This window comes from Nycticebus coucang, chromosome 2 (assembly GCF_027406575.1).
Source record: "Nycticebus coucang isolate mNycCou1 chromosome 2, mNycCou1.pri, whole genome shotgun sequence".
Lineage (NCBI taxonomy): Eukaryota > Metazoa > Chordata > Mammalia > Primates > Lorisidae > Nycticebus > Nycticebus coucang.
This window is the reverse complement of record NC_069781.1, coordinates 8,220,639-8,236,536: the sequence shown is the minus strand read 5'-3', so window position 1 is coordinate 8,236,536 and position 15,898 is coordinate 8,220,639. Positions and strand designations below refer to the sequence as shown.

General features: G+C 54.3%; 2 protein-coding genes across 3 annotated transcripts in view; both read left to right on the top strand.

The window, feature by feature from the left end:
- The window catches only part of MIGA2 (mitoguardin 2), a 28,422-nt gene extending 25,577 nt beyond the window's left edge, over positions 1-2,845 (top strand). The window contains exons 13-15 of the mRNA XM_053560006.1: positions 10-63; positions 672-788; positions 1,003-2,845. Coding sequence (XP_053415981.1) covers positions 10-63; positions 672-788; positions 1,003-1,179 — 348 coding nt within the window. The 3' untranslated portion in view covers positions 1,180-2,845. The remainder of the gene's footprint in view (positions 1-9; positions 64-671; positions 789-1,002) is intronic.
- A 1,573-nt stretch (positions 2,846-4,418) lies between these two features.
- On the top strand, positions 4,419-14,117 carry DOLPP1 (dolichyldiphosphatase 1). Of its 2 annotated transcripts, XM_053560075.1 has the most exons (9): positions 4,785-5,228; positions 7,136-7,386; positions 8,722-8,822; positions 9,071-9,155; positions 9,255-9,354; positions 9,559-9,657; positions 10,158-10,286; positions 10,701-10,790; positions 12,617-14,117. In XM_053560075.1, exons 2-9 carry the CDS (start codon positions 7,269-7,271, stop codon positions 12,651-12,653), a joined length of 759 nt encoding a protein of 252 aa, XP_053416050.1. In that variant the 5' UTR covers positions 4,785-5,228; positions 7,136-7,268; the 3' UTR covers positions 12,654-14,117. The 2 variants fall into 2 exon arrangements, with proteins under 2 accessions (XP_053416060.1, XP_053416050.1); XM_053560085.1 differs by lacking the exons at positions 4,785-5,228; positions 7,136-7,386 and adding an exon at positions 4,419-4,778.
- Positions 14,118-15,898: the final 1,781 nt, after the last annotated feature.

Here is a 15,898-nt window from a genome sequence, read left to right as displayed (position 1 = left end):
TTGTTTTAGGCCCTGGCTACTGCTTGCTGGTCTGTCCTGAAAGCCAAGAGGAGGCTGCTGATGGTGAGTGGCTTGCTCAGCCACAGCAAGGCCGCATGACCTGCTGTGACTTCTCCTTTGGCCAGCAGTGTCCGAAGGTTGTAGGTCTGCTTCCTCTCCCCTCATGCCTAGCATGGAGTGGGCTGCTGGGAGATGTCCAAGGAGCCAGAAGAGGGAAAAGGGTGTCCTTGGAGGGAAGAGGAGCATGTGCACAGGGTTGGAGGTGTCTCACTGCAGGGAATGATGCTGGGTAGGAGGCAGAGCCCCATCCCTGCTGGCTGTCAGGCTGCTGCTGTCTGCACTCCCAGGCAGTGGTGGCTAGTCTTTGGGCTTTGAGCCATTGTTGTCCCCTGTGGGCAGGCTCTGCTGCCCAGCTACTGCTGCCCCATGCTGCAGGCACTTCCTGCCAAGCCCACATGGTTGAGAAGTTCTCACTGAAGCCCTGAGGTCACTATTCTCTGTAGATGTGAAAACAGGGCCTTTGAATTGAGTCACTGCCCAGGGTCATCTAGCACAAATGTCCACATGGCAGGTCCACCTCCATAGCTTTCCCTTTATGTGACTCCCAGGTTCTGGCAATCTTCACCCTCCCTGGGCTGCAGCTGGTCCCTAAGTTTTGCTACCCATTGCAGGTGCCTGATGGCTTTATCTCCCATTTCTACTCCGTATCGGAGCATGTGAGCCCTGTCCTGGCCTTCGGCTTCCTTGGACCCAAGCCCCAGCTCGCTGAAGTCTGTGCTTTCTTCAAGGTAAACAGAGGGGCTCCCATTCTTCCCTGGTCCTGTCCTGTGCTGGGTGCAAGAGCCCTGGGAGGTGGCAGGAATGGAGTGGGGGTCCAGGTGGGTCCAGCAGAAGCTTGGGAATTGGAGGAGCCCAACGATGGGCTGGGGCTCTGAGGGTCTGGAGGACTTTCTGGGGCAACAGGGGTCTGGGCCAGGTCCTAAGTCAGCCCTGTACTCCCAGCACCAGATCGTGCAATACCTGCGGGACATGTTTGACCTGGACAATGTGCGCTACACGTCGGTGCCCGCACTGGCAGATGACATCCTGCAGCTGTCCCGGCGCCGCAGTGAGATCCTGCTCGGCTACCTGGGGGCGCCGGCAGCCAGCAGCACTGGCCTGAACGGGGCGCTGCCCTGAGAGAATGGGCCCCTGGGGGAGCTGCAGTAGAGAGGCACAGAGAAGACCACCTCCTCCCTTCCTTTGGGTTGGCATCTGAGGGCCTCAGTGGTCAAGGGTATCTGCCCCGACCTTGTCCCCATCCCCATCATCTGGGAAGCCCCAAGGCCAGGGAGACAAATTTCTGTGGAGAGGCATGGAGCCCCTATGGCCCGCCTGACTGCCCTCAGCAGTCCCTGGCAGAAGCAGAGGCCGAGCCAGTGGCCACCAGGGCCTGAAGGAGAGGAAGGCAGTGAGAGAGAGAAAGCTGTTGTGGAAAATTGAGGCAGGCAGAGTCAGAATGCCCTGGGAACAGGACTAAACACCTCCCATCACCCCAGAGCTGCTGATGAGGGGCCTGGGAGGGTGGAGGTGAAGGAAGGAGGCAGAGCTCTGTGTGGAAGGCCATGGGGTCCTGAGCTAGAAGTTACTCACAGCTGCACAGTCTCAGAATCCAGGTACCCAGCTGGCCAGTTTTGGTGGCCTCCCCAACCCGGCCACCTCCCTAAAGAGTTTGCAACTTCAGAGAGGCAGAGTCGGGGGTGCCTTGGTGGGTAGTAGGCCTGAGCTGTCCTGAGGTGGAACAGAGGTGGGTCTTCTCCTTGTACTCACATCTGCCCAGGACTGGGCCCCTGACAAACTCAAGCACTAAACCAGGATGCTGTCGTTTGACATTCCCTTGCCCTGCCAGACTGTCATTTTCTCTCCCACTTCTGCTACCACCAAAGATGGGAGGAGGTGGGATGGGCACTCCCGTCCCCCATCACCTCCCTCTGAGCCTGAAACTCCCTGGGTGGTGCTAGGCTCTGAGCTGGGGGCCCAGACCAGGGGTCACTTGGGCCAGGGACCACCTTGAGGGAGGTCAGAGGGTGTGTGTGGCCAGACCAGCTCCCAGCCCTTATTAGAACAAGAAACTTTACCCAGCACTTTGCCTTCAACGCACAAATGCTCTTGGAGCTGCACAGGTGTGTGGAGCCTCTGTTGGTTCTGCTGACCAAGTCCTGTTAGCATTTGTCCCAGCAGCCATGTCCCCATGCTGCAGAGTTCCTGTCAGTCCTGCAGACTCACTCCTCTTAGAGTGTTTTCACCCAAGCTGGGAAGTTTTATTTATTGCCTTAACACTTTATTTTGAGGCTCTACCCCTTTCTAGGTTGAGACCTGCCGGAGAAATAGACTCCCCAGCCTGGTGTGCCATATTTTGGAGTGAGAGGACAGGCTCCTCGCACCTCAGTTCCTGGGCCCTGATGGGAAAGGCATCCGGGGTGAGAGGGTGCACCAAGGGAAGGGATGAGGGATGGTACTGGGTGTGGCTCATCATCTCGGGGCTTGGTCCCCAGAACGCAGGATCCACAGGCACCTCTAAGATCAGCACCTGGAGGGAGCAGCCTCCTGAGCAGCAGGGACCCCGTGCCCTCCTCTCCTCCACCCTGACATTCTGTTCATTTGCACTTACCCTGCGCTGTGAATGTAATATTGGGCCTGGGCCCGGCCCACTCTGATTTGGTCCCTAATTGCACAGGAGTGGCATTTTTGTCTCGTCCTTGTTTACACGTCACACGCTGCCTGCAGCACTGGATTTGTTGCAGCTTCCACCTTTTGTGTGATAGAGTGTGTGCATTGGCTGCGAGTCAAATAAACGATTGGAACAATTTCCTTCCACTTTGTGGTGTTGGTTATGTGGGTGGCTATTTGCTTCTGGGCCAAAGCTGGGGACTTGTTCTTTGGGGTGCAGAGGCTTTAGGAAGGCAGATCAGGAGGAGCCCAATTCATAATAGGTGCACAATAAATATATGGTGAACAAATAATCATTCTCCAACTGCCCTGTCCCATTTTGGGGTACGTCTGGAAGCCATTTATATTGTAATTCAAACCACAGTTCATTTTTTTCCATAGAGCCAGGGTCTGGTTATGTTTTCCAGGCTGGTCTTAAACTCCGGGGCTCAAGGGATCTTCCCACCTTGGCCTTTCAGAGCACTGGGATCACAGGCATGTTGCATATTTCCAGCCACCCTCCAGCCTCAGAACACTTGCTTATGCTGTCCCTCTGTTCCCTCCTTGGATAATCCCTCTCATTTTGTAGCTCCTCATCCTCTTCACTTCCTTGAGAATGCTTCCTGTTAGGCTACAAGACTCCATGGCCTGACGGGCCTGTGCTTTAAGGACTTTGCCTTTCTATGCCTATTTGGGAGGGGTAATGCAGCCCAGGCCCAGGAGGGCTGCCCTGGCCCAGGGAACTATTCTGGGAAGCTCATGGTCCACTCCTCACACCTCCTGCTTCTCAGAGGCTAATAATGGCAGTGCCTGAGGAAGCTGAGGGCAGGTGACAGGGAAGTGGGGCCAGCCGACCCAGACAAACCCTGGCAGGGCCAGTTTGGGAGTGAGCACAGCTGAACTGGGAGAAGGGGGCCTATCTGGGTCCCTGGTGGGCTCTGACTTACCATCATCTCCCAGCTCACTCAGGAAAGGGGATGCAATCAGGAGAGTCTAGTGGAGTTCCCCCCACTTGGCGGTGGTGATCTGTAAGTGGGACTAGACACTTGCCAGATTTGGCCAAAGTAGGGCACAAGGGATGGTGCAACCCAGGCAGCAGAACAGCATATGCAAAGGCTAGAAAGACAAGAGTCCGATCCTCCCCCACTTCCTCACCTTAGCTAGACTGTGATTCCATCCTGGAGACATACTGAGGGTACAGAGGGAGAAGGGAGTAGGAAGGTGTTGCTATTTATACAAAACTATTTTGGAAAAACTGAGGGGTGGGTGGAAAACCGACTTCGTGTTTCAAATGCTCCCAAGATGCAAGTAGCATAAAAGTAACTAAATCAATAAATCTTTGTTAAATGAATGAAAGGAAGGAGTCCTTAATTTTAATTAAACTTTCATTCTGCTCAGCGTTTAGAACGCCTACTGTGAGCCCTGCCCCAGGAGTTCCCTCCCCCACCTCACACACCTTAAGCAAAAGGTCACACTTTGTGTGACTTGCCCTTTCGATCAGTATAGGGCGGCTCTCTGAGCTCGGTTTACTTATAAGTAAAAGTGGCTCGGTTCGGCCGCCTGCTGCTGAGGTTGCCCCTCCGTCGGGGTACCGGGGAAGCCTCTGCTCCGAGCGAAATTCCCAGCAGAACCAAAGCTCCCACCAAAGTTCAACACGCCTCCCAAGCTAGCGCCTGATTGGCCTTTCCTGTCTACACTTTCAGCCAGTCTCGCCTTCTGATTGGCTGTTATGCACCCTGTTCTGGGCTAAACCCCTCCCCTTTCCTGATTGGCTAGGCATCTACCTGTGCTCGTCCCGGATTGGGCGCCGCCTAGGCCAGCACGCTGGTTCCCAGGAGTCCCCGTCTCTGATTCGCCGCCTGGGCCAGTCCCATGGCCAGCACGCTGAATGGCTGCGCCGCTACCTGTATCGGCCTCCGATTGGGTGCACGGCACCTCCCTGGCGTGATAGGTCAGGACCACCGCCCCCCTGGCTTCCGATTGGCTGCTCGGCGAAGCCCGGTCTCCGGGTAAGATGGCAGCGGACGGACAGTGCTCGCTCCCCGCTTCATGGCGGCCGGTGACCCTCACCCACGTCGAGTTTCCTGCAGGTAAAAAGCGGCCCCGGCTCCGAGGTCGCTTTCCCGGAGCCGGGCCCTAAGCCTCGGGCGCTCTGGCCTGCGCGAGCACGCGAAGGGGGTGCTGGGGGACCGGGGTGGGAACTGTCAAATAGTGAGCCATGGAGGGGCTCGGCCGGCGCGCGCGCCGCGCAGGCGCAGTACCGCGGGGATGAGCTGGGCGAAATTGTGAGCCGCTCGCTTGTGCGCTCTGCGGCTGCGCAGCCGGGTGCTCTCCTGGGTCCCGGGTCGCGGGTGGGCTGAAATGGTGCGAGGGTTTGTGCGAGGCCGGAAAGGATCACTGGTCTGAAACTTGGCCCTTCTTCTCAGCCCTCCCCGGAGTCAGAGAGGACGCACTCCTTCCCTGGTGTGCTGGGAGTGTCTGTTTCCTTCAAACTGTGCTTTTGGCTGCCTGTTAAGAGAAAGAGCTCCCCGTTGCAAGGAGTATGTAAGCCGAGGCCAGGCTTTTTTGAGTACTTGTAATGTCATTCCCTGAGCAAGGCACAACTTCACAACAGACACCCCCCACCCCCGTGAGGGGGCAGGCAGTCTTTGGGATTCTGACTTCTGGAACTTCCCATCAGACACACCTCTTGAAGCGGAGGGTTTTCCAGTGGGAGGTCCATTGGTAACCGTTCTGGAGGTATAGTAGAGTGGTGCCGAGGTGGGGCATGGAGTCAGACCTTTCTGGCCTCCAGTTGAGGATGAAGCCTTGTGCACGTGCCTTCTGTGCTTCCTGTGTCTCTGAAGTGGAACTAATTACAGTGCCTCCCTTTTGGTGATGTTGTGAGTATCGAATAACAGGAGTAATAAGAGCAGAGCGCAGTGCCTGACACACAGTAAGCATTCAGTAAATACCTGCAGCCAGTGTTATTCTACCTTCCCAGGACTCTCCCCGGGTGCCAGAGAAGGCTGGGGCCCGGTAAGTGAGCCCTGGTTGCCCCTGAAGGACTTGGCTCATGTTGCTTTTGGGCAGGGCTATGAGAACTTGGCCCTGCTGAGGGACCCAGGGCTGGATGTCAGAGAACTTTGCCCTTGGGTGTTCTGAGTTATACTGGAGGTGGGGCAGCCCTGCCAAGTGCAGGGCCCTACCTGCCTGCCTGCCCACTGTTCATCCATTCATTCATTCATTCAACCAGTAGTCTCTGACCACCTCCTGAATGCTAAGCCCTGTGTGGCCCTGGGTTTAGCATGATGAGGAGGCCTAATGTATCCTTGCACTACTGCACTGTGAAAAACTCCTCCTTTGTAGGAGGGAAAACCTGAAGAGGGGAATGACTTGGATGAGGCCTGTGCGCCATTGTGGCTTCCCCTCCATGGCCTCGGAATAGCTTCTTGGAGTACTCAGACTCTAACAAGCAAGAAGGCATCTTGGCCATTGTGAGCAGCATGATGCTAGCTGAGCCTGGGGCATCTGGCCAGGCCCTGTGAACACCTCTAGGTTCCCTGCACTTTGCCTTCACACCCATATCACACTGATGTTTGCTTCCTTCATCCATTTGTTTGACATCATTTTTGAGCCCAGTTAAGTGCAGGGCTCCAGAGTGGGGTGTGATAAGACCCCATCCCTACTCCCATGGAACCTTCAGTATAGGAGAGACAGATGCTTTCTTAGTACCTACTCAGATCAGCAAATCATGAACTATGTCCCAGGGTGGCGCCTGTGGCTCAAGGAGTAGGGCGCCAGCCCCATATACCAGGGGTGGTGGGTTCAAGCCCGGCCCTGACCAAAAACTGCAAAAATAAATAAAATAACTAATTCCCCTGACAGCCTGAGGACTCTACACTAGAAGAGATGTGTCTTTTTGCCACTGTAGTGGGTACTTTAATGTATGTTTGTTGAGTTAACCCAGACAGCATGGGTGGCGGGACGGGCCGTGTGCAAAAGTCCAGAAGTAGCACAGAGCATGGTGTGTCCAGGGAACTAGAGTGTGGTATCTGGAACTGGAGCAGAGGGTGGGAGGGGTGCAGAATCAGGACTGCAGGACTGGGTGAGCTGGGCTGAGGGGCAGTTTGTCCCAAGGGCAGTGGGAGTCATGGTTGTCTTGGGTCAGAGAGTGGCAAGGCCACAATCCCTGGCATCATCTATAGGAGACCCCCAGGGTTGTGGCACAGTCTGTAGAGAGCGTCAAAGGTTGGGGGGCATTAGCTTGTCTTCATAGCCCAGAGCTGTGGGTGTTGGTGGAGCAAACAAGCATCTCAGGGTTGAAGAAGGCCATTCTCTTCAGCTAGGTGGGGAAGCATAGGCCTGGAATTGGAAATGGACTCATCCAGTTCACCCAGTGGGACTGTGGCAGCACCAGCACTTGAACCCAGGTGCTTAATTTAACTGGGCTGCCCTATTCTCCCAGGTAAACTCTGAGCCAGCCCGCTCCTGGGGAAGTGTGAGGCCAGGCATGTGTATGCCCATCTCATCAAGTCTGGAACCCTGGCTCAGCCCTCTGTGCACCTTACCTGCTGCTTGTGTGAACCCAGGCTGGTGGCATGAGCCACTTACCACACTGGGTTCTCTGCCCCAGTGTGGCAGTGTCCTGGGTGCCGGGGACCAAACTGGGTGTCTCCCAGGCCCTCTCTCACCTAGTCTCACACATGGCTGGACAAGGTAGGCACTAATATCCCTGTTCCCCATGTGAGAGGTGATGGTCAGGGGTAAAGTCCTGTCTAAGTTCACACAGCCCACAAGAACTGGCACGAGAACTGAACCCTACCCTAAGACCTCAGATTGGTCACATAGCTGCTATGTCTCAGATAGTGAGGGTAGCCTCAGACTCAGCCTCAAGCCCTGCCCTTGGGCAAGGGGCAAAGTGGCTCTCTTTTGTATTTTCAGTGTCCCCATCTCTTAAAGGGGACAGTGGTCCTCACAATGCTTCCATCCCAGGCCTATTAAGAGTTAGGAGTGTAGGGCAGCGCCTGTGGCTCAAGGAGTAGGGCGCCAGTCCCATATGCCGGAGGTGGCGGGTTCAAACCCAGCCCCAGCCAAAAAATCACAAAAAAAAAAAAAAAAAAAGTTAGGAGTGTAAAAAGTAAGTAGTCAAGGTGGTGCTCGTAGCTCAATGGGTAAGGCACCAGCCACATACACCAAGGCTGGTGGGTTCGAACCTGGCCCAGGCCAGCTAAAACAACAATGACAACTGCCAAAAAAAAAAAAAAATAGCCAGCGTTGTGGCAGGCACCTGTAGTCTCAGCTACTTGGGAGGCTGAGGCAAGAGAATCGCTTGAGTCCAAGAGTTGGAGATTGCTGTGAACTGTGATGCCATGGCACTCTATCCAGGGCGACAGCTTGAGACTCTGTCTCAAAAAAAAAAAAGTAAGTAGTCAATAGGTAGCCAATTTCTTGCTAGTGGAGAGGCAGCAAGAAGCTGCTACTGCAGTGGGTGGCCCTATGGGACCAGTCCCTAGTATGGGCTCAAGTTTGTGTGGTATCCAGAGAACATCAGACTTCCATGGGGGCTCAGGGCTCAGCAGGGATGGCCTAGCACATTAGGGCACTGCAGAGGCTGTCATATACCCGTGGGCTGCCTCCCTGTACAGGGCCTCTGGAGTCAGACCAAGCCAGGTTCATTTCCTGCTTTGGCAAGGATAATGGGTATAGTGTCTGGACCAGGCTGGAGACTGGGATTTTAGTTTAGGTCCCACCTCTTCCTGGTTTCGACTTTGGGACTCAGTTTCTCCATCTATAGAGTGGGGATGGGAAAGGCAGCTGCTTCAAACATACAACATATGACCTTTGGAGCTCAGTAATGGACAGGGTCATGATGTGCCCATAACTGAATTGGCATGCTCAGATGGTTAACTGAAGTGTCCACTGGCCCTGTGCTCCAGACCTTGCAGGGATTTCCTTTCTGGCTCAGGTCCTGCTTGGCTTGCTAGGGTTTGCAGAGTGCTACCCATCTTCTGATGCTGTGCCTGGCTCTCATTCTATTCCTTTCTCCCCCAGGAGATCTCTCTGGCCACCTTCTTGCCTACCTGAGCCTTAGCCCTGTATTTGTCATTGTTGGGTTTGTGACCCTCATCATATTTAAGCGGGAGCTACACACGGTGAGTCTGTCCCCACCCGCCCCCCCTCCCCCGCAGTGCACCCCAGTGTCCCCCTCATCCCGGGTGCTTGGCCTTCCCTCCCTTGCCTCCTCCACCTGTCTTGAAGTGCATGAAGCTTCCTGGCTGGTTCCAAGTTATTCACTAGTTGGGCTGGGCTGGGAGGTTCCATCAGAAACCACCATCCTTGGGACCCAGTGCTGACCATCAGGTACACAGAGGCCCAGCTGACTGCATGTCTTCCCCAGCAGATCTCATTCCTGGGGGGCCTGGCACTGAACGAGGGGGTCAACTGGCTGATCAAAAACATCATCCAGGAGCCGCGGCCCTGTGGAGGTAGGGCCTGGGCAGAGAGGGCCTGAGGGTCCCCCAGGTCGGGGCATTACTGGAGGGTGACATCCTCCCGTAATGCCTTGGTCTTTTCTCTTTCTCCAGGCCCCCACACAGCAGTGGGCACCAAGTACGGGATGCCCTCCAGCCATTCCCAATTTATGTGGTTCTTCTCCGTCTATTCCTTCCTTTTCCTCTATTTAAGGTGAGCTTCTGCCCCTGCTGCCCCTTAACTTGCCCAGGCTAGGCTCTGCCAGGAATTCATTGCTAGCCCTTCAGATGCCATTCTGGTGGGAGGAGCTGCAGTCAAGGCAGAGGCAGCCAGAGCATTTGAATGGGACTCAGGACTGTCTGGGAGGCTGGGCTCCAGGCTGTGGGCTGAGTCCATCTGGCGGGGCTGTTTTCCCAGAATGCACCAAACCAACAATGCCAGGTTCCTGGATTTGCTGTGGAGGCACCTGCTCTCCTTGGGGCTCCTCACCGTGGCCTTTCTAGTCTCCTACAGCAGGTATGAGGGAGGGAGAGCCCCCACCTTGCACCCTTCCCCATGGGGTCCTGCCAGATTCTTGGTCCCTATTGGACCCCTTATAGACCCTAGTGTCAGAGCCTGTAGGTCAGGGTGAGGATGGGGCCCCAGCTGCCCCTTCCAGCCCTGTCCTGGCTGAACACAAGATTCTGAGGATACCTCCAGGTGTCAGTCATCTTCTCCCAGCATTCTGGAAGAGCCCACTACAAACAAAAGTTAGAGTTCAAGGGCTGGGCAGAGGGAGGTAAATCCCAGTCAAGCCATCCATTGTTTTCTAGAGATAAGAGACCTGCAGTTAGGGTCCAGTGCCCTGCCTCATTCTAGAAGTAGATCTGAGGCTTTGTTCCTGAAAGTCTGTGTCCTGTTGGCGTGTCTCCTTCAGTGTGTGTACAGGTCTGGGAAGTTGGCACTTGGGCATGGGGAGATTGTGCAGGCCTGTCTCTGGCTGGCTCTCACAAATTTCCCTTCTGGTCTTGGCCCAGGGTCTACCTGCTATACCACACCTGGAGCCAGGTGCTCTATGGAGGCATCGCTGGAAGCTTCATGGCTGTCGCCTGGTTCATCTTCACCCAGGAGGTCCTCACCCCGCTGTTCCCCAGGATAGCAGCCTGGTAACTGCCTGGCCCCTCCCACCTTCTCTGGCACTGCGGCTCCTGCATCCTCCTGCCATGGCCACCAATGGGAAGACCTAGGAGTCCTGAGCCAAGCCCAGTCTCTCTGGGAGGTCCTGTGCCTGGGCCCCTCTTGCCTGGCTTCCACCTCCCCCAGGGGTTTACTGCATGGGGTTCTTCAGGCCCAGATGCCAGAATGCCATCCTCTGTCCTTACCTAGGTTCTCAGGGACTTATAAAGCAGCCTGAGTCTTGTGGGCTGTGTGTGCCATGGGACAGTGCCTCTGTCTGAGGTGATACAGGTGACACAGCTGGGCCTCTCAGTGGCTCTGGGGTCTCTGGCCAGGAAAGACTGGCTAGGTGACAGCCTGGTGCCCTGATGCAGCCTTGGCTTTCTGGGTGTCTCTCTCTCTAGGCCTATCTCTGAGTTCTTCCTAATCCGAGACACGAGCCTCATTCCCAATGTACTCTGGTTTGAGTACACGGTAACCCGGGCAGAAGCCAGGTGAGTTAAGGGGACAAGAGTTATCAGGTTCTGGCTCAGTAGGGTGCATCCCAGGGCAGCCACTCCCTCAATATTTGAAGAACTCCCCAAGAGCCAGGCATTTGCCCAAGCACTTCTCTTGCTTCATTGAATCTTTGTATGGCCCCTATTTTACAGATGAGGAAACTGAGGCTCAGTGAAGGGAGGTTTCTTGCCTGAGATCTTGCAGATAGTGGGTGAGGGAGCTGGATCATGAACCCAGGCCATCGGACTCAGATCCCACACTTTTAACTTTCATGGCCCAGAACCAGGGAGCTGGGCAGTGGAGATTTTCAGGGTACCTGTGTATGGACATTTCCTGGGGGTTGTTTAGTTAAGACACTTTGTCGTAGTTTGGTAAACCAAGGCACGCTAAGTTGGGGGTTGGCCTCGCTGCAAGGCAAGGCTGGGTTTAGAGTCTCCTGACGCATGCTCTTTCACTCACTCCAAATCTTGGGTGAGATGCCTGCCAGGGTGGGGGAGGCTGGCTCCTCCCTGGGCTCAGAGGGCAGCTGAGGCTGTAGAGGAAGCCTGGGAGGTTTCTGAGGAGGGGTGAGAGGAACCATGGGTAAGGCAGGGTGGGGCATCCTAGCAGCCAGGAAATGTGTTTAGTGCATCAAGGTTCAAATTATCCTAACAAGCTTAAGGCTCAAGCCAGGGATCCATGAGGAAAGGGGATTTGAGGGCCACGGCAGGGCAATCCCATTAGTGGCAGAAAGGCCACAGCTGGCCTGGCTGAGCACTCCACCTGGCTCCCAGAGTGGCTAGCCTGGCCTTACCCTGCCCTAACGGGCTACCACCTGCCTTCATTTACCAAGACCCCAGTGTGCACCTGTCGGTGCCAGGCTGTTCTGGGGTAACAGACCGAGACAGCCGTGTCTCTGCCTTCTTGGCAACAGGCAGCAGAGGTACAAGCAGTGATGCACCTGTGCAACTGGTCAGAGCCAGTGAGTGACACACAGAGGCCTGGGAGCTTGTGATAGGAGCCCAGTGTGGGGGCAGGGTGGTTGGGCCTGTTGAAGTTGGGGACTGGCAGAGGCAGTTTGCAGTGGAGGGAGCAGCTTACGCAGAGCACCTCAGGCAGACATAGCTTGTGAGGCCGCTGGACAGACAGAGCTGCTGTGGCTGGAATCCAGGGAGCGAAGGGAGGACTCTGAGGCCAGGCGGGGGCCAGATCACACGGGACCTTGTGGGCCACAGTGTGGTTTCTGGATTTTAACTGGGACCCTAGATAAACCCCATTCTCCCTACTGAGCCCCAGTCAGGCCCCCCACAAGATGGAGGTGATTGTCCCCACTTCCTCTAGGTTCCTAACCATTTGTGGATATAGCCACAGCCAAGACCAGGTGCTCAAAACCCCCCGCCACTAACCCCTATCATCAGCTCGCCTACATTTGCTCACATAGTCCGGGATGGAGAGTGCACTGCCCCTTTATGATTGGGTCTTGGTCAGTAGGACCAGAACCCATGTGTGCTGGCTTGTCTGTGAGGGGAATTCCCCATGATTAGTTGGACTCCAGCCAGGTCCCTCTGGCCTCTCCTGTCTCATCCTATCCCCCACCCTGCCCCAATCTCCTGGCTCTACTTCTTGAGACATCTGTGGTGCAGGCCCAGCCAGTTACAGTGACCCTCTCTAGGTCCTAGGCCTAGGGCAGAAGTTCTGATTGGCCCAGTTCAGGTTGTTCACTGGCTATTAAGGGTGGGCCTTTGCCTGTTTGGTTGGGACTGTGGGTGGGGTGCAGATAGCTGTGGGGGTGGGTCACTGAATACCAGGTGTCCCCACATCTGACCCTCACCCCATTTTGCAGAAACAGACAACGCAAGCTGGGGACAAAACTGCAGTGACTGGTGGGTGTGGCTGGGTCCAGCCTCCAGATCTGGCCTGCACGATGCCTTGCAGGATGGACAGAGTGACAGACAAGGGGTGAAGCAGAGACCTCTACAGACCCAAGTCACCAAGTGGAGCCTTTTTTTTCCTTATTTTAATTTTAATGAACAAGGTGGACCAAAGGGCCGAGCCAGTCCCTCAACCAGGACCTTGGAAGGCCTGCTGCTTGGGGGCCACGTGGTCAGAGACCCCTGCTATGCTGCAACCACCCCCGACCCAGTGAAACGTGTCCTTGGCGTGGGCACCTGGGTGTGGGGTAGAGGAGGAGGGCTCGAGCCTCTGGTCTTGGGACCAGGAATTCCAGGTGGCGTGAAAAGTATACACTATTTATTTTTTGGTTTCTTAAAGGCAGATGAGATTTTGGAGACAGGGCTGGAAGAGCCATTTTCCTGTGGCTGCCGTGTGTAAAGTGGGGCCCAGGTCAGCTCCCCAGGCTCTGCACCCTGAGCCCGGGGGCAGACTGCCTCTCCCTGGGCCTCAGGGGCGGCCTGGGGGGGGGAGGTCAGGAGGAAGGGAGCATCCCCTGTTCCCTCCCTGCCACCATTGCCATTCTAGAACCTCGTTCAGTGTTTCCTTGTCTGGGGGCCGGGCCCACAGCGAGCACACGTCTGGTGGCGGCTATTACTGTGTTCTACCCCAGATTGAACCTGTACTACAAGGGCTTTCTCTGGTCCCCTGTCCCCAAGACAATAGTCCCTTTCTGACAAAAGAGTCTGCACATGAGGGTGAGCAAACCCAAGCTGTTTACAGCTCTTCCTTGTCCTACCATCCAGTCGCTGTTAGTCTTCATCCCACGTAAACAAAGCGCAAAGGAACAGGAGCTGGGAAGAGAGGAGTGAGGCAGGGGTGCCTGAAGTCCCCTGACCTTCCCTCTGTGTGCTCTGAACGTGTCCTTGTCCTTTCACCCACTTCCAACCGGCTGGGAACCTGTTCAGGGTCATCCTCAAGCCTGTGTTCTTGGTGTGGGCTCACAGGTCCCCACCAGCCTAGTTCAGAGGAGGCTCTTCCTAAAGGGACCCATCTCTAAGTCATTCTGAAACAGAGTTGTGGACAGAAGATGCTTCCAGACTCGCGGAAGTTCAAGAACTGAACTAGACAACTTGGGACCTGTGTTCGAATTCTTCCCCCCCCCCCCGTTTTTTTTTTCTTTATTGCGGTTCCTAACCTGCTGCTGAAGCACAATATTTTGGTGCTTTCTTTTCTCATTTGTTAAAGACAGTGTCCAAAAGCCATTCCGGATACCAGGACCAGGGGCTTATTTTTAGGGAAGGTAGGTCAGTTCCCACAGTTCCATCCCCTTCCCTTATTTTTATTTTTTACCTTTTGCTTGAGAGAAGCTGAGTGTGAGGAGGTTTGATTTAGGAAAAAAAATCAATGAAATTGTTTACTATTGTTTTAAAATAAAATCTGAAACTCTGGCAGCTCATGTTGACTGAGCTCATGAGAGGAGGAATGGCTGTGGAGACAAGTGACACTTAGGGGCAGTGATATGGTTAAGACCATAAAATCATAACCAATGGCCAGGGTGGCGCCTGTGGCTCAAAGGAGTAGGGCACTGGCCCCACATGCCAGAGGTGGTGGGTTCAAACCCAGCCCCGGCCAAAAACTGCTAAAACAAAAAAAACGAAAACAAAACATAACCAATGGCCAGGCACAGTGGATCACACCTGTAATCCCAGCACTCTGGGAGGGCAAGGCTAATGGACCACTTGGTCAAGAGTTCATGACAGCCTGGGCAACATAGGCTCCCTGTCTACAAAAAATTAAATTAGCTGGGTGTAATGACACATGCCTATAGTTCCTGCTATTTGGGAGGATGAGGCAGGAAGATAACTTGAGCCCAGGAGCCCAGGAGGTCAAGGCTATATTGAGCTGTGATCAGGCTACCGAACTGTAGCCTGGGTGAGAGTGAGGCCCTGTTTCAAAAAAAAAAATCATAACCATCTTTGAGATGCCTGTTTTCATTGATCCACCTGGCAGGAGTTTGAATGACCTCCTGACACTTCCCCCCAGGGTGTCTCCAGCCTCTGGTTACATCCCTCCAATATGCTCTTTAGCCTCAGGAAGTTTCAGTGTTAACCTCCTTCCCTGTGTGGTGCTGGCTGTGCTCTCAATAAGTCTAGAGCGCTCCCCACCCCCATAGGACAGCCTGAGGGTGGGGATACCAGGTGAACATGTCCATTTTGTTTAATTCAGTTCTTCTTAAGTGTGTAGGTGGGTGAGTGTCTTGCTCAGGAAGAAATAACTGCAAACTGGCTGGGTTTTTTAGAGCCTTAAGGGAGTGAGATGCACCCAAGTCAAACCCAAGGGCTGGCCCAGGGTGGGGACTCTAATCCTTCTTGACTCACTGAGCTGGACCTCAGTGTAAGGCTGAACCAGAAGTAGTCTCCTCTGGGTTTGAAGGCTGGTCTAGGTCTTCTGGAGTGGTCTGCAGAACCGTAACATTCAATTAAGGTGACTTCAGACAGATAGTGATCCCAGGTGTGTGGCAGAAGCAAACATTTCTGGAGGAAGGAGCTTTCATACTAGACTTAAAATTATTTGTCAAATAGTTTTTAAATTACGGTGAAGATGGGCGGCTCCCGTGGCTCGAGGAGCAGGGTGCTGGCCCCATATACAGGGGGTGGTGGGTTTGAGCCCGGCCCCAGCCAAAAAAACTGCAAAAAAAAAAAAAAATACAGTGAAGAAGACCCTTTGCACGTGTATAAAGCATATATAATGTGGCACAGAGCATAAGCAGTTTTCTTCAGTCCCTAAGGACACAAGTTGTTGGGACACTACTTCTGAGCTTCACATTCCCTGTTTAAGGTGTTTACAGGGGTTTCTAATTTTTAAGACTCATTAGAGGAGAGTTTATAAAAAAAAAAAAAATTATAGCAAAGAAAATATAGACAAAAGTGACCAGGTATAAAAGGCAGTAAGACACCATGATTGAGAATTAGCAGAACATGGGTAGTAGATGGCAGCATGGAGATTTCATCCCAAGTCACAATGCCCACTGCCATGTCACTCAGAAACTTCTCCAGGCTGAAGGGCTGGGCCTCATGCTCTGTCCTGTAGCAGCGTGTTGACACTCCCTAGCTGACCCTGGCCGACACCCACCTGCTGCATTTCCAGAGACCTTTTTGTTTTTTGAGACAGTCTTACTTTGCTGCCCTCAGACTGCTAAGGCGTCAGTATGAGACTGCCTTCAGCCTCCCTA